This window comes from Stigmatopora nigra, chromosome 11 (assembly GCF_051989575.1).
Source record: "Stigmatopora nigra isolate UIUO_SnigA chromosome 11, RoL_Snig_1.1, whole genome shotgun sequence".
Taxonomy (NCBI): Eukaryota; Metazoa; Chordata; class Actinopteri; order Syngnathiformes; family Syngnathidae; genus Stigmatopora; species Stigmatopora nigra.
Window position 1 is genome coordinate 7365734 of NC_135518.1, and position 26006 is coordinate 7391739.

At 41.0% G+C, this 26006-nt stretch overlaps 3 protein-coding genes across 4 annotated transcripts in view; 2 read left to right on the forward strand and 1 right to left on the reverse strand.

Moving 5' to 3' along the window:
* The first annotated feature begins 17 nt into the window (after window positions 1-17).
* On the forward strand, window positions 18-9915 carry ehhadh (enoyl-CoA, hydratase/3-hydroxyacyl CoA dehydrogenase). The gene is made up of 7 exons (XM_077727496.1): window positions 18-1765; window positions 2090-2193; window positions 2531-2700; window positions 2787-2898; window positions 4016-4120; window positions 6318-6659; window positions 7388-9915. Exons 1-7 carry the CDS (start codon window positions 1692-1694, stop codon window positions 8620-8622), a joined length of 2142 nt encoding a protein of 713 aa, XP_077583622.1. The 5' UTR covers window positions 18-1691; the 3' UTR covers window positions 8623-9915.
* Window positions 9916-10367: 452 nt separating this feature from the next.
* Window positions 10368-21056, forward strand: LOC144204010 (UPF0524 protein C3orf70 homolog A). Its single transcript, XM_077727685.1, has 2 exons — window positions 10368-11072; window positions 19305-21056. The coding sequence occupies exons 1-2, from the start codon at window positions 10892-10894 to the stop codon at window positions 19859-19861; spliced, it is 738 nt and encodes a 245-aa protein (XP_077583811.1). The 5' UTR covers window positions 10368-10891; the 3' UTR covers window positions 19862-21056.
* Window positions 17924-26006, reverse strand: part of smarcal1 (SWI/SNF related, matrix associated, actin dependent regulator of chromatin, subfamily a-like 1) — a 40789-nt gene continuing 32706 nt past the window's right edge. For both annotated transcript variants that reach the window (XM_077727684.1, XM_077727682.1), the window contains exon 19: window positions 17924-18348. In XM_077727684.1, coding sequence (XP_077583810.1) covers window positions 18324-18348 — 25 coding nt within the window. In that variant the 3' untranslated portion in view covers window positions 17924-18323. The remainder of the gene's footprint in view (window positions 18349-26006) is intronic.

Here is a 26006-nt window from a genome sequence, read left to right on the forward strand (position 1 = left end):
GATTAATTTTCTATTTTTTTAATTGTTCATTTTACCATTTTGTTGTATTATTGTCATTATATGTAATCTCGGGCATCAAGGAGTATATAGAAATCTTACCTTAAGGAGATTTTAGTTATTTTTTTAATTGACAATCCAAAGAAAGATAATCGGTTGTTTGTCAAGCAAAATTATTTTTGATGTTTAATGATATTTTAAGCTCGATACGTGCTGTTAAACCAAACTGGAACTATAGGAAAGTGACTTGATATGCGAACTGGACTTGAGAAAATCACTACTGAGGTCTTTGATAAATGTATAAAAAGTATATATATATAAATAAATAAATATAGTATATATATATATTTGAAAAATATGTAAACATTCAATCCAGTGGCGAGGGGCTTTCAAAGCAACGGTCTTCGTGGAACTTTTTTTTTCGCTCTACCTCATGTCTTGGTCACTCATTGTTAAATGAAATAACTGGTTTCCTTAGATGTCTTAATTTTTCATATTTTCTTCGGGAAAAAAAAAGTGCCATTTTCGTTTTTTCAATGTGCCGTCCACTCGCCTTAGTCTGACCCCGCCATCTTTTTTGTCACCGCACGTGCCAACACGCTTTCTGCCCTTAAACGTCATTTGTTCGCCTGTCTCGGGTTTGCCATTGACTGCGATGGACGTCCAACGCTAAACGCACGTTTAATATCTGCTCATTCGAGGGTGGCAGCAAATAACCGTTTGTTTCAGCCAACCCTCCCGCTTCCAACAGATTGGACGTCCATCACCGTCAACGGCAGCCCATATTTTAAGCACGTTTCATGATGGCCTATTTCATTTCCAGCCTGCATGTATGATCAAGTTTTACTGTTCAATCATGGTGATGCACTTTAATCCATCCAGCTGTCCAAGAACGTGATTCAAAAAGATGACTATACTATATGTAATTCTATATACAGTGTGCGTACAGTGTTTCTGTGTGTATAGGTGTGCCGACACTCAGTGCAGGGTTTTGAATTCTCTTCTAAAAGAGTTTTTTTTTCCTTTTTCTGTGACTTCACATCCACCACACAGTGCTGGTTTTGGTCTATCTCAACACTTTAAAAGCAATTTCATTAAGGCTCAAATCCCAAAGGGCCTCGGAAGTTTATTTTAAAAGAAAATGCATTCAAATATAGGATAGCAGCAAACTTCTTGGTTCTTGTCGTCTTCATGGAATTCTATGCAACTTGTTTTCCCTTCACTGCATCGTCCGCTTGCTGGAATTCACCATGAAAATGCGGGCTACTTTGAGTCCAGGTGAAAAAGGTGTTCGTGCTATTCGTTGGAAAGACTTCTTTTCAATGGTGTAAATAGAGTGTACAAAATGGAGAGGAAGTCTAAAATGGAGAGAGACTGAGCTGTATATTGTTGATTAAATATTGTGATGTAAGAGACTTTGAAATGTCATTTATTAATAAGGATATATGTTGAAGTGTTTATTTAAACACTACCAGTCCAAATAGATTGGACTTTAGAGTTAGTATGGAAAACACACGCGACTACTGGATCGGATACGATCTTTTGTCCATTTACGATAATAATGAAAGAAGCTGACAGCTTGGAGGAGGGAGGTGTGTTAAAGTTAAAGTTTATAGTTCTGCCAACAAAAACATTGAAGTTTCAAAGTTCACCACCCTCAATAAACATTCCAAAGGGCAGTTAGTGTGGAAAAAATGGCCCTATATTCTCGCATTTCAGAGACTGTTGGCTTGATCACGCTTCAAAATCCTCCAGTAAATGCACTAAGGTGAGTTATTCAGTATTTCTGTTGGGTAATCATCTCTTTTTATTTGGATTTTTTACATTGTGCCACTGCCACGTTCTTATCTGAAAAAAATCACTGATAGATCTATAAAAACGTTTGTAAACAAACCACAATTAAGTCTGTATATTTGCTACAACAACAACAATAACAACAACACCTGGGCATGAATAGACGCACTTGTAATAACTAATTAGCTGTTCATCTTTCCCACTGCACGTGAATGCGCCATTTTTCTTCAATGCCTTATATGTAGTAGTATATACAATTTGACAATGAAATAACCTAAAAAAATTCTATATTTTGCAGTGCATCTGTACGTCAGGGCATTGTGGACACTGTTAAGACAGCCCTAGATGATCATGAAGTGAAATCCGTTGTTATATGTGGACAGAATGGAGTGTTCTGTGGGGGTAAGTACTTTACTCTTTATATATAGTACTTCACATGTTCAAGTATGCCAAGTATATGTAGTGTGGAACTGCCTTAAGGAAATATGTATATTTTTATATTAATATAATTGTGTTTTTATTTTATTTTTATAACTATAAATACAAGTACAAATCAATACCTTGGTGGCAATAAAGGAATTTGTGTTCATTTTGAAAAGTAAAAACAAAATTAATGAAATATTAATGGATAGTTTAGTTTGGACCATTCAAAAATACTGGGAAAGCACCCACCCCTGCTTCATGTTAAATTAAGCAATATCGCACAGGCAACATGTTCATTGTATCTCTTAATTAATAGGAGCAGATATCAGAGAATTTGGGACCACCATGACCGGACCACCACTGGTGCCGATGATCCACGCCATAGAGGCCGCCAACAAGCCAGTGGTGGCAGCCATAGAGGGAATTGCTTTGGGTGGAGGTCTGGAGTTGGCGCTCGGGTGTCACTATCGGGTCGCACACTCCAAAGTCAGTTCAATATTCACGTGCAATTCATAGTTTAGAACTCCAACTCATACTTTTTAATCCAACTGTTTATTTGGACTCAATTTTAGGCCAAAGTGGGGCTCCCCGAGGTGACCCTTGGTCTGCTACCTGCTGCAGGTGGAACCCAACGTTTGCCAAGGTTGACTGGAATACCGGCAGCTTTAGATCTCATCACCACCGGTAATAGTCTCACATTTTTGTCTTAATGTTTAAATATGCCAAATCAGATGTTTTTTTCCAGTCCTATTTCAAGGTATTACTGTATTTGGAACAGCTCTAAATGTGGCTGTAATGTCTTCAAATGACCAGAAGAGTTCAGCATTTGTTAGGTTTTGTTAGAGTTGGCTATAAGGCTGATACTTTTTCAACCATTCTGAACATTTTGGATCACATTCACTTCTACAAAAAATAAGTACATACGCAGCTCTTAATGCACAATTCCGTTTTTTTTTTGGTGGGGTGCGGGTGTCATAATTGATCATTTTGCATTGCTGTTCAGACAACCTTTTTCCCATTAAGCTCGATCAAATATTACAAATGCGCACTGACCATTTTTTTTGTTTCCAAAGTAAAAGGCCACAATGATCTCACACGAATGATCTTCCATTTTTCTAAAGTTAATATTGTCTCGAGTCTGCCAGTCAGCAATATTGACATACATCATTGCGCTCCTTTTGTTTTTCTGTGAGATCTAGCAGGTGACGTACACAGTACAATGAGGACTTGGGAGTGAGTGTGTAAGCCTAGCGACCATTTACTTCCTCAAGGGCACACAAGCACGCTTACTCGCTTAAATGGATGGCTCTTTTTGTATGATAGGACATATACACATGCAGAAAGAAAACCAGAGCATTCTCAAGCTCAACCATGCCTTTTTTCCCCCATTTTATTTTCAATCTTTTTAAAAAAACATTTGGTATCGGTCTGCATGAATTCCGATTTGGGAGACTTGAGAGTTCCCACCTTTCGAAGAATGTAGCCCAAATTTAAAACCACAAAACACATGAGAGTGGCCTTGTTCAGATCTGAAAATGATCCTTTTCCATTCAACTCGGCCTTTTCAAACTGTCAAGAAAGTGTATCACTTTAGTCGGATAAAGCCGAAAAACCTGGAATTGGGTCACGTCAGCCCGCGGTGTAAACCTAGCTGACTCTTCAATTACACTCACATGCATGTTTTTGCATAGAGGTATGAATTCTGAAAACAAAACAATAGAACATTTTTTTTTTGAAAAAAAAAACTTCTCAGTGATGTTTTCTCATCACGGAATCTCACTTGTTTTTTTTTGTCTCACAGGTCGTCACATCAGCGCCGTCGAAGCACTGAAACTCTCAATAGTGGATCGTCTTACTGATCACAACACTGTGGATGCAGCTGTCAAGTTTGCCAAGAGTGTTGCAGGTGAGAAATGAAGCGAAGCCTTTTGAACACGTCATGATATTCCCTCTCTGGTGGGACAAGACCATTTCTACAGAAATATCCTATTTGTGGAGAAGCCTACATCTACAGTGGTTGAGGAAGTGAAGGGGATGAGAACACTCCACTTTGGCCATGAATGTTTGATGGCTGTGTGAGATGGGCTCTGAAGTCTCCCCTGCCTTTGCTCAATTATTTAGAAGGGGCAAAAGGGACCAACATTTACAGAGTATTCATTGGGTGTCCTTGGTTTTTTTTCCAAGTCATTACTCATTGTAGGGCGGCTCGTGGAATTAGTGGTTACCGTGTCGGCCTCACACTTCTGGGGTCGAGGGTTCGATCTCAGGTGGGTCAACACAATGTGGAGTTTGCATGCGTGGGGTTTCGCTGTGTTCTCCAGAAAATGATGTATTTTTTAGGACCTAATGTATATTTTAGCAAGTTCTAATGCAGCTTTCGTTCTTTCGCTGCCACCCTCCCAGTTCAAATGAATGGACGTCTATGAGTGATTAACTAATGTAGTCAGTATTCCCTACCACCCTCTCCCAGTATGAAAGGATTCACTGTTAATGGGTTTTGAATCGCAGTTAGTTTATTGCTTACCTGTCAACCTCGACTAATGGCTCCCCTTATTAATGATTACAAGTCCCACGATTCGCATGACAACATTAGCAATTGACGATGACGTATTTTGTCTGCTACCAGTGACCGAGACGATCCAGATTAGAGCCGAAATGGGAAAGACGAGATCAGTTTCACGGTTATACGGCATACACAATTTAAAATGATCAAAAAAACATAAATTACAGGGAAAAAAAACGCATAAGTTGACTGTAATTGCCCTGATCACAACACTACAAAACTGTTTTGTTGTGTGTGGTCATGTGACCAGTACAAGAGTGATTTTGAATGGACGCACGTGTTGTCGACAGAGGCCACACGCACACGGATTAAGTGTTTTAGCGCAGCGGTTCTGACATCTGTCGAGACGACCTTCTTGCCACACGACAAATCCGTGGAAACAGTGCAGCCATTTAGAGATTAATGCTTGAGTGCATCGTTATATTCCATTGTGCCTTGTTTATGATTTTATATGTTGGAAGGTCATAATTGTGGAGGTTTTAAACCACCCTCTAAGTATTATAGATTCATTGTATACGGATTCTGATTTTGTTTATTGGAGCATATTTGAGACAGTGGATTGCTGGAGTGACCTGTTTAATCTTTGCCACGGTGACCCATTTTCAGGAGCTCAGTGTAATTTAGCTGTGCTGTGAAGGATTCGAACCACTGCCTTGTTTCGTAATTTCAACACGTACAAAAAAATGCGGAATTGAGTTGATTTATTTGCTTCCCAATTTCCCACAATATTGAAATCAGTCCAGAGGCGGGATCTCTTTGAAGTATTGCGTCCTCCCATGGCGTCCCACCAGGAAATATACTTCTATATTAAAAGACCGCTTGCGTTAATCCCCAAGGAAGGACAATAGGATTGTGAGGTAGTTGTGAGTGTAAAGAAAAATGCTAAAAATCCTTTAAAACAATGTTTTTTGTTGTTGTTTTTAAAGAGTAGGCCTTAAATAGGTTGTCCAATACTCTGATGCATTACCACGTCCCCATTTTACTTTAATAAGATAAAACTAGTTTTTTCCCACTTTGTAAGTTTTCACACTTTATTCCAGAATATAAATCTCACTTTAGAGTCGTGCCGATGATGTGAATTAAATATTAACGGAACAAAATCATTATCTGATATATTCCAATACATTGTGTCCCATTGTGTCACATCCTATGGAACAGTGAGAAGTAAACGATAAATTCCTACATATCGTTAGTAAAATAGCTGGAGGAAAATGAATTTTGTTTACTAAATGGGGGACACCCCCTTCTGTGCATAAAACATAGAATAGCAATGAACCAATGAATATGTCTAATTAAATGGACCAAATTTTCACACTGGACCAAAATTGTAATGTTGTGGCTTTGTATTAACATTTTTAATAGGTTCAGCATGATTACACTTTTTGGGGACGAGTGCAAATTACACCCAGGAGCGTCTTATAGCCGAGAAAATACATTTTGTACAAAATCAACCAAAAACATGGCTAACATTTGGAATTTTTGCACAATAACGCACATACATGTCCGAAATTGTCCTGATTCAGCTCTTTTTTTCTTTCAGAACAGTCTCTGGATGCTCGGCGTATCAGCACACACCCGTGTCCTTGCCCTCCTGATTTGGATGCCCTATTTGAGGCAGCCATGCAGAAGGTGCGCCAACGCGCCCGTGGAGCCATGGCGCCAGTGGCTTGCGTCCAGGCACTGCGGGCGGCTGCCACTCTGCCCTACACCCGAGGCATGGAGCGGGAGAAGGAGCTGATGGCCACGTTGTTCAACTCTGGCCAGGCTCGAGCGCTGCAGTACACTTTCTTTGCGCAGAGAGCGGTGGCCAGGTGGAGCGTTCCCAGTGGAGCGCGCTGGGATGGCAGCAAGCCCAGAACCGTCCGTAAAACGGCGGTCATCGGTAAGATTGAAACATGTGGACTAAGCATGACAGCACTTGGGAATTCATGAGGATATTTTTAGTAGTAATAGAATTTGCATGCCTAAAAACAGTCCTGAAAAATAGTCACTGTGTTGAAACAACATGAAAGCAACACAACTTGAGGATTCAAACTTGCAAAGGTTTTGGTTATTCAAAATGGCCCCACTCCAAATTTGTATACGTAATGCCTTTTTATATCTCACATTAGTCTGAAAAACAAATCTGCTGCTCTTTTTGGGTGTGACATCATTTTGATTTTGGGCTTTTTTCCGGGCAGGGCCCAGGCAGCTGAGAGAGTAAGAGTAATTAAGATCTAATTTATTTATAAAGGCATTCTGTCACTTTATGAGACGTGTCTGAAATATGGTCTGCTATCATTTTAAAGCCATTTGTAGGATTTCAAAAGCATCTTTAGAGACAGCACATTTATTATAACTGGTCCGAGGCAAAGTCTCCTCACTGCAGCGAGCGTTGCCTGTTGAGAATTCTGGATATGTGATGCTCAGCAGCTTGCACATTAAAATTGCAGGCTTGAACGCAACGACATTCTGCTTCAAGGCAAAAAAAAAAAAAAAAAAAAGTCTTGTGGAGTAGGTCTGCAGCTGACGTACTAGTTTGAAATAGAAAAATGTGTCCGTTAAAGCGGGTAAAATCCAATTTCTTCAATGAAAGTCACCTCAATCGTTTTATGTCTCTGATCTTCTCAGGTCTTGGTACAATGGGGAGAGGCATAGCGGTCTCCCTGGCTCAGGCGGGGTTGTCGGTGGTTGCCGTGGAAGCTCAAGAGAAGCCGCTGACGGAAGCAAAGCAGGCCATTTCGGGAATGCTTCAACGGGGGGCCCAAAGACGAGGGGTGGCCGCCGAGCTGGACCGGATCGCCTACAGCCAAACCCTTAAGGCGGTGGCGGATGTGGATTTAGTTATCGAGGCCGTGTTTGAAGATTTGGACCTGAAGAAGCAGCTCTTTCAGCAGCTTTCTGCTCTTTGTAAACCCAAAACATTTCTATGCACCAACACGTCCACGTTAGATATCGACGTTCTGGCATCGCAAAGCCGCCACCCAGAACTGGTGGTCGGGATGCATTTCTTTGCCCCAGCGCACGCTATGAAGCTCTTGGAGGTGGTTTACGGGTCACGCTCCTCTCCCGAAACCTTGGCTACGGTTATGAATCTGGGAAAGAAGCTGGGTAAAGTGAGCGTGGCCGTCGGGAACTGCCGTGGCTTTGTGGGGAACCGCATGCTGAAGCCGTTCATGGAGCAAGGCTTCTTCTTACTGGAAGAAGGAGCCACGCCCGAGTTGGTAGACAGCGTATTGGAGGAGTTTGGTTTCGCCATGGGGCTCTTCAGAATGTCCGATATGTCGGGGATCGACGTTGGCTGGAGGGTTAGGAAGGAGGAAGGCCTGGTACAGCCCGCCAACGCGACCCGAGTGCGAAATGGTCGCAGGTACAGTCCCCTCGGAGATCTTCTCTACGAACAAGGGCGCTTTGGACAGAAAACGGGCCATGGATGGTATTGTTACGACAGTGGTCACGAAGCCAGGCCAGACCCGTGGTTGCACCGCTTTCTGGAAGAGTATAGAGCCAAACAGGGCCTGGTAGTACGCACCATCGGGGCCCAGGAGGTGCTGGAGCGCTGCCTTTACACCCTCATCAACGAGGGCTTCCGAATCCTAGAGGAAGGAATAGCAGCCGGGCCTGAAGATGTCGACGTCATTTACATCTTGGGCTACAGCTGGCCCAAGTACAGAGGCGGTCCCATGTTTTATGCGAGCATGGTGGGCCTGACTAAGATTTTGGAGAGGTTGGAGCATTATTGGCAGGCTCACCCCGACGTGCCCTACCTGCAGCCTTGCGATTTGCTTCGTCGGCTGGTGGCCAGTGGAAGTCCACCTGTCCACAAGTGGAGGGAATTTATACCAAAAACTCGCAGCTCTTTGTAAATCAGATGGGTTTCTTGGCACTTTGCAACTTAATGACGGATTTCTTACAGGCTAATCGTATTTTAAAATTAATAAGCTTTCTCTGTAAGCAACGGATCACATTTAAATGTCAGATTTACCTTCAAAGTAAAAGGTAATTATAGTCTCCACCTGCTATTTGAAACATATTTCTTTAGCCAGAAGGCTATTTAATGACATATGGTGTTTAATTATAAATCTGCCACTAAACTACCTCGGTTGAATCATAATATTTCCATAAAAATCTATATCTACTGAACTAAAAGCACCCACGCACATGAATTTGAATTCAAAATCATATGCCCCTCAAGACTACTTGTTTTTACATCCCATTTAAAAGTTTACACTCATTCGTCCTGCAGATTTAAAGCCCTCTTTTGCCTAATCGTGCGGATTTAGGCTCTTTGCATTTTTTTTTTACATCATTGTAAAAGGGTGTTTCTTTGACTTTTATCTAATTGGAGTCGGAGGCAGGCATCTAAATCCGACGATTACGCCGTAAAGATTACAATGTGACTTGTGCAGTTGGCGCTCCGTAAACCCCATCTGACTGACGCAGGGGCGGACGCCGATTGTGCGATGAAAGAGATCAGCACAAAGTTCAAATTCAGCACCAACTCACGTTGAGTCGGAGTTGATTAAAAATGTAAAACTCACGTGTGCCAAAGTACAAAAACTAAAAACCAAAAAATGTGTAACTGTGGCCTGTAATAACCCCTCTGGAGACCATCTGCAGTTTAATCTGCAACTGCACGAAACCACTCAACATCTGGAGCCGGTTATCAGATTCCATGCAGCAACTACATTTTTTTTCCTGATAAATGATTTTGTGTTGAATATCTCTAATGCGATAATCCCATCTGTGTGTTTGTATTTTGTACACCTTCGTGACATAATGACAGTCAATGCAAGAGTTGAAAAAATCAGTTTTAAAAATAATATACACATTAGAATGCTGGGCCACAGAAAAAAATGTTACATTGTGGTAAACACATTTTGGGGTGCTAAATCCAAATCTGTTTTTTATGTGTGCAATGCATAGTTATGAGAAAACCTTTATTAATTAAGTGTATTGGGTTAATATTGCTGGGACTTGGTATTGGGGATAAAATATATGGAAGATCTGTATAGAATGAAAGCATGCAGTAAGACACTGGAAAAACAACAATATTTCTATGCAAAAAAAAAAATGAAGAAAAAATAGTTGACCAGTGTTTCACTTAACAATTGATCTGTTCAATTCAAATAAATATTTTGATCTGTTATGGCATAATAGGCCGGGCATTTATTGTCTAACTCATTTGGACTGGGAGGGTTGGCTGCAAGTGTTGGATCGCTCTTACCTATCAAAAGAATGTGATTCATTCAATGAGATTCAACCATTTGGTATTATGTCCAACCATTTTCCACCATATATATTTGGCCCACCATTGACTGTGATAGATGTCCAATTCATTCAGACTGGGAACAACTGGCAGCACATTTGCACAACTGCAATCCACAGCAGGAATCCCTTTTATTGCACGTCACCACACACAACCATGTAAACAAAGATGAAAATGGAGCACATGTTAGCCCTGATTATTCTGGAAAAGAATTGCACTAAGTAATATTCATCCCACGCCCACTTTGAGTGCTGCTACCCAGCGGTCAACACCGCAACAGCAGTGTATTACTATTATAAATATTTCCCTTTAATATTCCTGAACGATCGTGATCGTTGTGTAAGCGACTGAGCGAGTGGGAGGGAGCCATTCCCATATTTTTTTCGCCCCGTGTATTTTTTTTTCATGAGTGGGCAGCTGGCTCCGTGATTTCCGCCGACTCCACCCCCCGACGTACCGCGAAGTTGAGACGGCGTGATTGAGTCGCCCCTCCTCACAAGCGCGGTGGAACCTCCTGACGCTTAAACGCCGAGATGGTGAGCGGCGTGGAACGCCATCGTGGGTGCTTTTGAGAATAACTAACCATCGGCCATCGAGCTTTACCCACTTTTATGTTTTTGTTGTTTCCTGCCACGTAACATGCCGCCCACAGCTGTTTTTAGGTGAAGGCGAGCGGCGTTCCTCGCCATCGCCGACTCGCCGCCGCGTGCTTGCCCCGCCGAGGAGCCTCCTTCGCGGGCTGGCTTGCTACGCCCACCGCGGTGCTCCGTTGGCGGCCATGGAGTAGTTTGCCCCTCCTCATCTAAAAGTGTTGTGCGCTTGGTAGATTTCTATTGTTTTTCTAAGAGGATTCGGGCGATGCGGGTATGGCCGCCACCGGAGTGAAGTGTCAGAAGAGTGAAAAGTTGGATGAGGCGCAGGCTTTGGCCAAAAGCTGCGCGGGGAGACCAGACTTCCTGCCGTGTGACGGACTCTCCATCTGCGCCACGCACAGCCACGGAAAGTGCTTCAAGCTGCACTGGTGCTGCCACCTCGGATGGTGCCACTGTGAGTTTTTAATGGCTTCCTATTCCATGTACACGCTCATCTGTTTCCATGTGCATTAGTGCATTAGTGATAGTATATCGATGGCGATCTATAGCGATACGTATTTATCCTGATCTTTTCAAAAGATGTCACTGTTTTATCAAGATTTTGCACCTAAATATTCGTTTTTTCAACTGCTCATCCTCAAAAGGGTCGCGAGGGGTGCTTGAGTCGATCCCAGTTAACTACAGCCTTTTGCAAAAAAAATGTACGTATCGGGTAAATCACCAAATGTGATTAATTGAACTATTTTAATTCTGACTTATAGACATGTCGTTTTTTCCCTTATGTTTCAGTAGTTTCAATATTTACAATACTATATATCTTATTAACTTAGTAACTGCTATCAAAAGTGATTATATTTCACTGTCATTGACAGTGAAAGAGGTCTAATCTGTTTTGTCAAACACTGCGGGCTAAGTTAATACTTAAAAATGAAAACAAATACATTTTAAAAACCCAATCTTTTGGACACGATACAGATCCTCTGAAAATGATGGGATCGGGGACATCCCTAATGTAAGTTCCAAAACCAACCATGTTATATTTCTCCAAGGAAACTAAGATGACCTATAAAATTTGATAAATTTTTAAATCATGAAGTAGCAGAGTGATGGATTGTGTAGCACGTCTACCTCATAGTGGAGCAGCACAAATGTCGCCTCCCAATACTCACAAGTTTTCTCCGGGCACACTGGATTTGTCACACATCCCTAATCTAATCACATCTTTATTGCATCCACCAAATATTTCTGTAGGCAAGAAGCTGGCGATTGGCTTCTAACAGCTAATCCAGCACGTATGTTCACCCCGTGCTTGCGTGGGTTTTCCCCAGATACTTTGGTTTCATCCTAAATGGCGACATTCAAGCCTTACGTTTGAAAGATTGTTTTTTGTAATATATGATTTACTGTAGACCATCGCTGGTTGTTTTCCGTCAAGTGACAGAGTGGTACTTCTACTTTTTATAAATTAATTAGTTCCATAACTTGGGTTTTTCCTAAATGGCATAGTATTTTTATACGTGAGTTCTCTAATTTGTTCCATAGTCCACAAACTACCAACTAAATCCTTTAAAATTTTCTATTTGTGGAGGTGCATAAGTGTGTGTACAGAAGATGCACCGTTCTATTTTTTTTGGTAGCGTTTGGAAAAATTAACAACAACAAGCATACAATTTTAGCAGCACAGTTAAGGGTTACATTAACTAGCTTCTGGGGAATTAGGTGCCTTGCTCAAGGGAACCAGCTGAAGAAAACAAGGCCGGTGAGACCTCGATGCAAACAGTGTTACACAAGGTGCATTGTTTATAATACTTTGACCATTAAGAATTTTCTAATAATAAACTTATTTAAATTAATGACAGAAGGATGCAAAGAATCACATTATTGTGAATAAATCCTAATCAAAGACAATCTACCAATGAGTTCCAATGTCCCACTTGTCAAAGCCTTTTTGGAAATTGCTTTGCAAACTTTTTAAATGTAAAAATGCAATTGATAATAATTTTTGGCGTGCATGTGAAGAAGTAATAGACCCCCCTTTTTTCGTTATGAAGTATGAACTCTATTTCATAGTGTTAGTCCCCCTAAAGGCTTCAGTCATATTACTGTTGAGATGTGATTGGTTCCCAATGTACTTGTGATGTTCTGCACATAGCTGCAATCATTTTCATTTCTACGACATATGCTGGTACACGTAGCCACGTTGAATTGAAAAACGACCTTCAAAAGAAACCAACTACCTCGTGCTTCATTATTTTTCAATCAAAAGTAGGTACCAGGGAAAATGGCATTTTTTTAAAGGGGAAATCAATCTACCAATGTACCTTTTCTCTTGTAATCACCCTCGTATTTGCTACAGGTCCTACAACATGGTATTCTTATTCATGTTTTTGTGTAATACAATTGTAGGAATTGGTAGCTAACATCTTTCTGCTACAGAATAACAACAAATTCATATTGCACCTTGCAAAAAAACTTTATTGTACGCCATTTGTAATCTCGAAATGGCATATATTGCACACTCGTAACGCAAGCAGTCGCTGTTTATCTAATTTACACACCCCACGTATCCAGTTATTTCAGATGTTCAGTCCAGTAGTATTTTTTGTGCATTCTAACACGCTTTGTGTACATATCCCAATGTTATTGAGAGCATATTTACTTGCAAATTTTTCATTCTTTGACAGATTGAGGACATTTTCCTTGTCCGTAGGTTGACGGGGTAAAAAAACAATGTTTCCCACGAGGTAGAACTAAAGCAAATCCAAAAGCAAAATGATGTATCGCGGCTGTCGTCAACCCATATTTTTTTTCCTCCACTCGTAAATACTTGAACATTTTTTTGGGGGGGGATTGTCAGTAATGGCTCATTCTAAAATTCTGCGTCAGTTTGAGTCAGAGCCACCTACACCGTCGTGCCCCTGTAGACACTCGGTGAAATAACAGAGCCAAATTTGTATTATTACGCCATCCAAAGTAGTCCTTGACAAGGGTGGCTAGTTTCTGGGTTTGAGGAGTGTTTACTCAGGCTATTTTAAGCTTTGCAGAACATCGACTGCGTTTGATTTGTTTTTAAAGTGTTTGCCATGAATAAAAATCTCTGTGCATACAGACAAAAGGGGGGGAGTTTAAGGCCTGGGAGTTAATAATTGTTTCTTTTGCCAGTGATAGCGATAGACGTCTGATCAAGAATTGGCAGAGAATGTCCGCTAGAGATAAACTCATTTAAAAATCACAGCCAAAGTATGAGAAGAGCCAAATGATTGGACGTTTCTCACATTTTGAGCCATCTTCAATCTGTTGTATTGTAGCGACATCATCTTGATTATCCAAAGCTAAGATTCATTCTCTATTTCCATGGCCATAATTGGCATAAAAAACTGTGTAAAAACGTCAGATGCCAACTGAGAAAACTAATAACAGAAATGATACATTTTTGGGTGGGAATTTCTTGACTCATAAATTTCTACTTGTTTTCGATCTACCTTTTTTTTTCTAGAATTACTGCGATGTTTATTTAATCAATCTAATTCCATTGCCGGCTAGTTTTTCGATTTCTATTCAAATGACTAATCAAGTCACTAATAATTTGTGTTTAATATTTTTCATATACTGCATTTTCAAGCCTGAATGCACGTTATGCATGTCCAATTGCCAGTAATTTTTTTTTTTTCTCGTTTGCCTCAGGCAATTAAGAAACGGATAACTTGGAACTCGGGTATCTAATAAAAATGTCTGCTATACTTCCTTGGCTTTACGCCCGCTCGTTCTTCTCAGTTCACTTTTCGAGACAACTTGAAGACATCTTGTCTTCTCTGATAGGCAGCCGGGGTCATGGGATGTTTTTCAATGACAGGACGGAGAGATTTCCTTAAAGGTCAGCGTTTTCCTCTCGGCCTTATAGAAATGTCAATGCTATCCTCAACCCCCACCGCCCTTAACCTTAGGCCTGACACTTTGACACCTCCGGCAGAATCTCGGCGGCTGAGCCCTCAACCTGACAGGTTGTCCGTCTCCTCGGGCACGCTTGCGTTTATCCTATCTCCGGCTGTTCCGGAAATCCACGGATCAGCACGAATCACAATCCACTCGGCCGCCGCTAGTCAGGGCTTAATGTGCGCCCAATGTAATCTTGGGGTATTGCGAGGTTCAGGATTTGCCCGCCTTGTAATTTGAAACGATCCGATCCCGTTCTTATATCGTGAGTCACGCCTATAATGAAGTATTCCCACTTATTCTGATCCATTTCTTGTAAACATTGTCTCTAGCCTCTTCGTTTTGCTTTAAAATATTGATGCGTTGCAAACACGGCACTGCTCGATAACTCAAAACTGCTTCGTCGCCTTTATTTAATTTGGGCCTTTCACTGGCCATAACATAATGCACCTAATGGATTTCTGTCTCTTGGCTCAATCCTGCACGGCAGGCAGATTGGAAAAAGCTTTGATGATTGATTCAGGTAGAATCGGGTCACCCAGTAAGAGAAGTAGAGCTGCGTAAAATACCATCCCAGTGATTTGTAATAATTAAAAGTCCAAGAGAAATGCTCCATCTTGTCTAGCGAGATAATCTTTTGAAATTCCTTACCTTGTTGTGTAAAATCTCCATTAAAAAAGGGATTTAGAGTAAACACATTAAAAAAAAGTGATAACGTGAATTCCTTATTGAGCATACATATAATATTGAAATTGCCACACTTTTCCGAGCAGCCATTGTGGTCAAGACACTTTTCATGTAAACAGATTGTGTTCGGGTACCGTTGGCGGATGCCCAAGCAGCTGTCTCCTGCTGAATTTCACGGACAAAATCAGATAGAGTCCGATTGGACGGAGGTGATTGCGGCAGCTGACAAGATCAGTTTGAGCCTCTTATTAGTCCTAGTTAGCGGCGCTTTGAGTCCCCGCCAAATGTCAAGGCTGATGAGAGATGTCACTCGCGGCAGCAATAAAAGCGACAGGTTTTTTTTTCCCCTTCTGCTAAATGATTACAATCACCAGGCAAGGTAATTACTCATTAAGTCGAAAATCAAGGTCCTAATGAGTAACTCTTCTCCGTAGGCTCCTTCATCTTCAATTTTTGTACTCTTGTGATCCTGAGGAGATAATTGGTAATGCTTGGATGTGCACCTGATTGGCATGAACCAATGTCATTGGATCATTAGGCTTCTTGACATTGAACTGCTACCAAGGAACACCGTATTTCCTCGTGTATATACGTCGTATTTGTCGCCAAAATAAATGATTGACATAGTTGAGTGTGACATGATCGACCATATTGCAGTAACATATAGTATTTAAAGGAATAAAAGCCCATGTTAACAGTACATAAACTAAATCGAATTCAAGTCACATATGGGCTAAAAAAAAATGCCCCGTAGAGAGAATATAAACCAAGCCATCATGAGGTAGAGATGCAGTGTTTTTTGTTTTTTGTTTGCAGACAGTGATGATTTGCGAGCTGTCTACGCTTCTGAGCTGCAGTCTAGCGAGTTACCCACATAGTTGTGAATAAATCCAAAGGGAGGCTTTTTGGATTGATCTTTCACGAATGGCCACATTGCTGCTGCATCCTATTAAAAAAAAAGCCTCAACCAGCATAAAAAGATCAACATGGTACAATTGGGCTCTTACTAGACTTTGTATTGTCTACAGCAGTAATATTCAAATCTGATATTGCCTCATTTTGAAAGTGCCACTAGTTTTTTGCACCCCAAGTCTTAGTTTATCACAGTGATCCAGAATTTCAAAGAAAAAGGTACTAAAGCTTGACTTATGAACGTCTACCTGTCAACCTCGGCCAATTGCTTGCCTTATTATTGATTGGAATTCCAATTCTTAAGTCTTGTTATACATTTTGACATGATAAAAAAATATTAAATACTGGAAAAGCGTAAAAGTTGACAGTTATATGATTATAAATCCCAAAAGTATTTCAGGTTCCAAGTGGATCAGGACCCAAGCTAACCCCCTCATCCCCCTTTTTTCTAAGAGACAAAGACCCTTGGTTGTTCTCATACGGCATCAGGGGGAGATGTCTTCACAGCCATTATACACAAAAGGGAATGATTATTTGCTGAACTTGCTGAATGTGTGGAGTCACGCGACAGGAAACCAGTCGTTTCACATGACATCATCCACAAGAATATTTGTTTCATTTCAAACATGCTTGGTTAGGAAGTGTCAAATTCGCTCAAAACTCACTTTTTAGTTTAATGCAAACTGACATTAAACCTAGTTGATTTTTTCCCTTCTGTTTACCTGCAAAAGGCTTCAATGTAAATTTACAATGAGGTTTGGACAGCCTGTCAAAAAAGTATTTCTCGTGACCCTAAGCATACATATTGTAATTATCCCATGTCCCTTTGTTGTCGTTTTCCCTCCCAACTGACAAGGTTCATTACCTCGGGAGCAAATTGCCTCCTTAGCTTTTATTCATCCTGAATCGTGATTAGATTTTTGTAACGAGGGCCTGTAATTTCCCCCTTTTTTTTCTCCGTGTGTCGAATAGCCTCATTTACATCTCCTACATCCCCCACAATGCCTTTCATCATCTCCTCTTTTGATTGTGATACTTTCAGGCGGTGGCATTTAAATGTGTGATGAAAGGCCCTTCAGTGGCGCAAATAAGGGTTGCGACCTTTGGTTATTTTGAAGAACAAACAGAGGGTGTTGAAAAGTGTACACTGACCAAAGCTCAATGCATTTCAAGCGGGACAGTTTGTAGTGAATGAGCATTTTGTTATTTGATATATATATATTTTTTTTAGTAGTATGACGATAGCTGCAACTAACAATAATTTACTACCTTACTGACTAATCAGACAATGAATTGAATAAGAGTAATCAACAAATACAAGAGCAGTGCACGTTGTTTCAGACATGCTTTAAGTAAAAATGAAGACAAAATAAATGGCTACTTCAAATATATTTTATTACCACTCTGCTGTTCGAAAGTACATAAAACTAGTTCAAGTGTTTAGTTAAAAAGTGCTGATATAAAATGTCAATTACTGTTGTTTCATACCTATAGAGTGCACTTCAGTTGACCTCTCTCACTATTCAAATACTTAAAATTATGCAATTTCACAGATTACCTTTGTAAAAAATTGAAATAAAATTTGCTACATGGGTACTTCGTTTGTTTGCAGTAGTACTGCGAATCAATATTTTTCACAGTTCCCAGGCAAGGGAAAACTTGCCCTATCAGACGGTGCGTTGTATAGGTCTGAAAATACGGTACTTGTATATATTCTTGAATCCAAAATAATGTACCAGTACAAATTTCTTGGAAAGAGATGAGGTCATTAGGTTTGTTGACAAAATCAAAGTTTATTCAAACATAGGAACTGTACAGTGAGTACACCTGCAAAATGTCGCCAACAATCAAATTCTTTGGCAACAAATGTATCGATCAGTTGTAGAAGTATGACTCAATTGCAAAGGCTAACTTTAAAACTAAGGCCTCTATTTGTGTAGACCGCACATAAGCATAAAATCTGGACAATTGTTTTTTTTCCTTCACGTTATGTTAGAAAATGGTGGCATTTTTACAGGGCGTTGCAGTTTGACTTGTTCCATCCGTTGACAATTCACATGGTGTGAAAGGAAAAGATGTCTGTTCAGGCTTGTCGGTGGGCTTGTAGTCTGTTCCTCCCCAGGGAGCCACAAAATGTCTGCACCCGCTCTCCAGCTTGGCCACGAGCCGTACATCATTTTCCAGACGCACATTCCCACCTAAAGGGCAATTTACAGACATGGGTGAAGCAAACACAACACAGTTGTAGTATATACAGCAAGCACAACATTAAGGACCACTTACACAATGTCATGAAATCCAATAGAAAAGACTATACAGATAAATAACAGTCATAAATGTGGTTGTTGTTTGTAAGAAATTGTGTTGAACTGAGATGTACTACTAATTAGACAATCACAATATTGTGACCTTCAAGCAAAGTGATTATACTCTACCTGAGGATAAATGACTTAATTTGATAGGATATTTAACTAAAATGAGTTTATAGCTTTAAAATTGAACCAAGTAATGTACTGCTGTTTAAATATTTAATCAAATATTGTGACTTTTAAGGAAAGTGATTTGCTCGTTTCACTTTGGTGACAGTATTTTTTTCATTTTTCTAACAAGTATAACCGACTTTATTTAACAAGTTCCAACTAAAATGACAATTTAGCTTTAGAATTAAACGGGAACATTCAATCGCAATATTGTGACTTGCAGGCGAGGTGATGATTTGCTCCTTTTCATTTTTTCTTCTTCAAACAATATAAGTGCAACCTGCTTAATATTTCCATCTACTAAAATGACGTTCTTTCTTGGTGGCATTCTCTAGAATAACAACTATTGTGTTGCTGTCCTGCTGAATTGAATTAAATAATGTTATTGCCATTCTACAGGTATAATGACATTTAAAACTTTAAAGTCCACAAATAACAACAATCAACAAAAAGACAAATAAACAATCAATAAAATAAGTCATTAAAAAGTAGTCAACATATATAAATAGGGAAGGTCACAAAAATAACAACCAAACCGATAAATAAATTAAGTCAATAAGTAGGCAACATAAAGATAAAATGTTAAAGCGCTTCATTCTATAATTCTATGCTGCCATTGTGAATAAGACAAAAAAATCCCATGTAATGTAATGTAATGTTTTTTTCCCCCCCAGGCAAATACGTGTACCAACCCATGACCAATGTGTGCCAGCTGCCCAGCACGGCGGTCCCCACGGCGCCCAGCGAAGACGGGGGCAGCATGGACCTTTCCGTTTCCCTGGCCGAGCGCTTTCTGAAGCTGGCACCCTGCTTCCGCTCGCCCCCCCACCTGGAATCCCCCAAGTACTGCGTGATCGCCGACCTCTTCGTGGACGACTACGTGGTCAAGCGCATCAACGGCAAGATGTGCTACGTGCAGCGCCCCCTGCCGCCCGAACCCCCGGCGCCTCAGCCCCCCTCCCAGCGCGAGGCCGCCTCCCCTCCGGACAAAGTCAAAGGTCCCAAAATGGAGCACTGCTCGTCCCCGTCCAGCTCCGAGGACTCGGGCATCAACGCGCTGGGGCTGCACGGCGCCGAATCGTGCGAGGACGAGAGCGAGCGGGAGGACGACGAGCTGAGCACGGACGGGAATTCTAGTCCGGCGAGCCTGTGGGACCACGATGACGGTTCCCTCCTCTCGCCCTCCAAGTCCACGGTGGAGATTATTGAAAAGATCGAAACGACGGTCTGACTCCAGAAGGGGCTTTGTTTTGTTTGCTCTCCGCTTCACGCTTTCCATTCACGTTCCCTGCATGGAGTGAATTTCTACCACTTTTAACGGACGGCTCACAAAAATCAAGCACAAGATGAAGAGCACACGGAAAGACAAACACGAAGTTTAAAGGAGTGTTAGGGCCACGCTGAGCCATAATCAGAAGAAAAAAAAGTCATACTTTGAACATGTGGACGGCCAACGACGTCCAATTCACCTGGACTGGGAGGGTTGGCAGCCATCATTCCAATTCAGTATTTGAATTAATTTTGCTGCAATTGTTAGATCTGGGTGCAATGAGTTTGTTCCCTCTACTCTCCGAGTTAAGATGAATTGGACATCTACCACCGTTAATAGTATTCATTAATTTTCATGCCTGACGGAAAATAACTCAAAATTACTTTTTGCTATCAACCAGATAGTTACTGGATTACTTACCCAATTTTATTCTCTTTCGAGTCAAAGTTTCACAGTTAACAATAGAAAATACAGCATATCAAATTAAAGCATACTTACTATATCCCAAAAGTATGACTTTAATAAAAAAAACTGATTTAATTTTCTTCTCAGTGCGGTCCTAATACTTGCCAAAGCCATTTTTAGTGAACATGTTTAGTAAAAATGAGCATTTGGAGCATCCGTCGGGCATTGTTTGTCACTCACCCCCTGACCAAAGCCGCTTCCAAACCATCGCAACATTTTCTCCAGCCGGCTCCCCGATGCCGAGCCTTCCGTAGAGCGTCTGTGTGCACTTTTCCCGCACGCCACGCTAACATTCGGGCAGGGGGGGTCCGTCCGTGTTCGACAATCAAGGATTTTACACACAAGCACATTCCGACTCTGTGCCTGGCGGGGAGGACCTAGCTAGGACCAGGCTCTTCTAAAAGACTTGTACCACCAACTTTGGTCCCATTTAAGCCAACCCGCTGCGCCAATTTGGGCTTCAATCCAAACGTGACTTGTTCTGACCTCCATTTGCCACCCAGAAATGAAACAGGACTAGAGGCTAGGGACGCTCTTCTGAGCTGTATTAGGAAGAAACGTTGAGATCTGCTTTCCCCGTTTTGGGATGACAATGTATACGTTTGTGGCTGCCATGATGTTAGAGTTCAATATATAACATAAAACCCTTATCGTTGAGAATTTACTAAAATAAAGATAGTTGAACAACAGATTGTTCAGTCTCCATTCATTTGAAAGCAATGCTGCCAAAAGGGGAAGTTTGCATGAAAAATGGCTGTTTCGTAGAGTTGAAGTGGCCCAAAATGTATAGCAGTTTTACTAAGAGCATCCACAAAATTTGACAAAAAGCCCCCATATTTCCAATGCATTCATTTTTACTGGGGGAAGAAAATAAGCCTAAAATCAATGTTAATGCAAGTACAGTAATCCCTTGATTATCGCGACTTCACTACTTTGTGATTTTTTTCTCCCTGCCATATTAAAACTTTTTTCTTAACTTCATTCCTGAATCCTGTAATATTAACAAGGACAAAATTAACTCTTTGTCCTTCATTGACAAATGCACTCAATTTGATTGACTCTGAATTCTCATATTTCAGTGCCATCGACTGCGTCCGACATCCAGCTAATAAAAAGGGCATAAAGTTACATGGAAAACTCAACATGCTCTATAAGGAAGTGTCTCAAGAGAGAGAGAGTGCAAGGCATCCCCACACAATTTCTCCAGAAATTGTATCTTGTAAGTTCACTACTAAATTTCCCCTTGAAGGCAGCATGGTGGTCAAGGTGTCATCGGTAAGTGGACACCAGTGAAATAATGCGTGTCGGTTTTCCATGCCATCAGGGAAACACAATACGACACACATTGGAGTGCGCCCGTGTGGTGAGAACGTCCTCACCTTGACTCCAAGGCAGCATTGATTTTTCTGCATTTATCTTTGCTCCCTTGCCTCGTGTCTATTGATTTCCCCTTTTCAGAAAGTGGAGCCATGTGGAATAAAATTAGGAACAAATGCTAATTCGTTTAGGAAGAAATATGGAGAGGCATTTTCAAAAGAAAACAGCCGTTGATTTGAAACAGAATGCTGTCAGCGACCATTTTTAGGGTCAACGAATGATTGTCTGTCTAACAACCATTGACAGCAATATCGTGTCCAGTCCGTTTAGACTAGGAATTCTGGCAGGGATTGTAAATGGGTGAATGTCTATTGCCAACAAAGGCAGCGTAGATGCCAAAATGTTAAATTTTATTGCACCTAATTTGAGCTTGTAATGATCGAGAACATTAGAAATTGGTTGTTATCAAGAAGAAATATTCATTTCGCCTTCAATTGGGAATTCCCTATTTGGATCATTAAGAAAACGGGAAGGATAGTTTTAAGATTGTTGCTGACATTGTGATGTTTTTCTTTGTTTTTTTAACAGCTGCTGAAGTTTGTTTTAGAATAATGGACAGAGAACCTATAATTGGTGTTTATAGAACATATAACAAATTTTTTTTAGACCTTTTTATTGTTTACAAGTTGATGCTGGGTCACATATAAGATGTTAATAGTTCTTTTGTTTGTATTAGTTTTGGAATATGTAGATATATTTATGTATTCATTTTACTTAGTATATTCATATTCAGTCTGTAACCTGCGACTTTGGATGCGATATGAATTGGGGCTCTTAGCATCTTTTCTATAGCAAAGTTTTTGTGGCCCTAATGCACCTGCGTAGGAAGTTTGGATGAGAGTCGGTACAGGGTTAATGTGCGGGTTGGCATCAGCCTGCCTATTTGCATATGGAATAAGAAAAAAAGGTCCATGGATAGGGAAGGGCGGATTATATTGCTCAAAGGCATGGAGAGAAAATTAGAGTCCTTCAACCAGCCTAGAATGCATGTTTTGGGGATGTGAGGGGGACATTGGAGTACCTGGAGAAAACCCACATAGGCACGGGGCCAACAGGGATTGAACCCTTGATCTCAGAACTGTGAGGCAGACGTGCCCACCACTTTTTGACCATGCAGCCTACAGAATTTGAATTTAAAGTCATATCCTTCACTTTCATAGGGCCACATAAAATGAAGTGGAGGGCTGGATTTGGCCCCAGGGCCTCAAGTTTGACACACCTGTGCGGTGAAAAGAAAAAGTCAATGCAAACTATATTCACGTCACCTTTTTAAGTAAAGGCTAAGCAATGCAACATGCTTCCAGGGTGTTTTAGTAGCAAAAAAATGAGGGTGGAAAGAGTGCATATGTACTTAAGCACCCCTGCGGCGAAGAGAAAGGCGAAGTTCTCGTCCGCTCGGTGCCGAAAAGGAAGGAGAACACGAGGGAACCTAAAAGTGGAATGATGCAAACTCATGTAAGACTGAGAACGGACAGTGGCAATTGGGGGGTAACGACCCTTTTTAATTTATAACTTATTAAATTTAGTGAATCATTTTAGTTGGCATCTTTTAATGAGCAGAAGATCAAAACATACTTTTATGGAGAACATTTTTTTTATAGATTACAAAGATTACACTTTCTACTTAGATTTTTTTCTTTCAAGTCTTGGAGTAAAATTTGCCTTTTAATGTAATTTTGGATTAATGAAACACATTTTAGCAAGAATATTTCTAGCTGCATTTTTGCCTCTTTTCTCGCAATCTAGGTGCAATTTCCGACTCTTTCTGCATTGCCAGCTCACAACATCTCACACATATTTTTAGAATATTTCCCTCCAACACAAACTAGCCTCTCTGCCATAATAACAATAGTGCTGATTGTGACTGATAATTATAATGAAAGCCTTCCAAGTCATTTGTCGCACACGGGTGGCGGCAGGAAGCGACCCACCTGCGAGTACTTGATAAGCATTCAGCTAAAGGACGGGGACAGAAAACCATTGTATACTCTATACTGCGATGAGCTAGATAAACGCCCGCCTGAGGTTTCCAGCCTGTCACAAATTCATTTGCCTGACCTCGCCATTCAAACAGATTGGACGGCTGCCACTGTCAATGGCAACGTGTGACAAAACCACTTTCTGAAGGGCTGTCTGGAGAAGACACAGGTGGCTTGTAGTTGATGGAAAATGCCACATAAGACAAAAATAAGGATGTAGGGAGTCTAAATCAAAACACTGCGATCTGTCAACCATAAAGAAAAAAGAAGCATGTCAGGGGAATTGTTGCATTATGAGATGTTTGCTGTGATAGCACCCTAGGGTGAGCTTTGTGTTTCCTATCATGAGTAGAGAAGTACCCTGAAAAGCACATTACGTTTCAAGTGCAGAGCAAGAAAGCAGAAATTTGCTGTCTCTAGTGAAGCCAAATTTTAACTCATTCAAGGACAGTGGACATCAATGGCAGCCAATGAGTTCTACTATGTAAGATAAAAAAAATACAAAACAAACCTTCCAATAATGACAAAGAAAAGTACCCAATTCATGGCATAGAGGATAATCACCTGACTCCCATGTGGGAGACTAGGGTTCAAATCCCGGTAGGGAAATATTTTCCCTTAGTTGTTTCAATGTATTTATAATCAAGACACTCAAATGATTACAAAGAATGAAAGTGTAGTCACTTGGTGGCACAGAGGTTAGTTCACTGGACTCTCATTGGAGAGACCTGGGTTCAAATCCCGGTTGGCACACTTTTTCACTTAGTTGTTTCTGTGGACTTCTTGTCAAGACACTAAAATGATTACAAATGAAAGTGTAGCCACTTGGTGGCGCAGAGGTTAGTTCACCGGACTCTTGTCGGAGAGACCTGGGTTCAAATCCCGATTCACACACTTTTTCACTTAGTTGTTTCTGTGGACTTCTTGTCAAAATACTCAAATGATTACAAAGGAAAGTGTAGTCACTTGGTGGCGCAGAGGTTAGTTCACCGGACTCTTGTTGGAGAGACCTGGGTTCAAATCCCAGTTCCGACACTTTTTCACTTAGTTGTTTCTGTGGACTTCTTGTCAAAATACTCAAATGATTACAGAGAAAAGTGTAGTCACTTGGTTGGCGCAGAGGTTAGACCACTGGACTCCTGTGTGGGAGACCTTGGTTCAATTCCCGGTTTGGACACTTTTTCACTTAATTGTTTCTGTGGACTTCTTCTAAAGACACTCAAATGATTACAGAGAAAAGTGTAGTCACTTGGTTGGCGCAGAGGTTAGACCACTGGACTCCCGTGTGGGAGACCTTGGTTCAATTCCCGGTTTGGACACTTTTTCACTTAATTGTTTCTGTGGACTTCTTCTAAAGACACTCAAATGATTACAAAGAAAAGTGTAGTCACTTGGTTGGCGCAGAGGTTAGATCACAGGACTCCCGTGTGGGAGACCTGGGTTCGATTCCCGCTGCCGTCGTTTGGCTGAAAATACTTGGAAAGAAGAATTGGTCAATGGAATAAGAAGAAGGAAAAAAAAAAGGAAAAACTTTTTAATTTATATTAAACACTTAGTCATACTTTTCAGCAAAAGGTTATATTCCGAACTGCCTTCGGCAGTTCGGAAGACAGTTGAAGGACCTGTCTGTGCGAAAGGCGTTCTCGGGTCGGCCTTCGGCCGACCCTCGACCGCTTGCTTGGTCAGTGAACCGCCGACACCGGGAAGCGAACTCACGTTCTCTCGGTGCAAAGGCGAGTGTGCAACCCACTACACCAACTCGTGCCCCACTTATACATAGGTGTTGAAACGTTTTATCCTAGGAAATGGGGTGAAACACTTAGTCATTTTTTGGACAAAATGCTTCTTACACCACTGAGTACTTATACACTTAAACACTTAGCCATTAGAATTTATTCTTTTAACTGAATAATATTTGGAAAATCTTTGCCTGCACCGGGATTTGAACCCAGGACCACAGATATGGGAGACTGATGACTTAACCACTGGGCCACCACCCTGTGAGAGAAAGTGGTAGTACTTGTACTTTTATCTCTTTCATTTACCTGAATAATAGTAGGAAAAGTATGGCCTACACTAGGATTTGAACCCAGGACCACAGATGTGGGAGACTGATGACTTAACCACTGGCCCACCACCCTGTGAGAGAAAGTGGTAGTACTTGTACTTTTATGTCTTTCATTTACCTGAATAATAGTAGGAAAAGTTTGGCCTACACTAGGATTTGAACTCAGGACCACAGAGGTGGGAGACTGATGACTTATCCACTGGGCCACCACCCTATG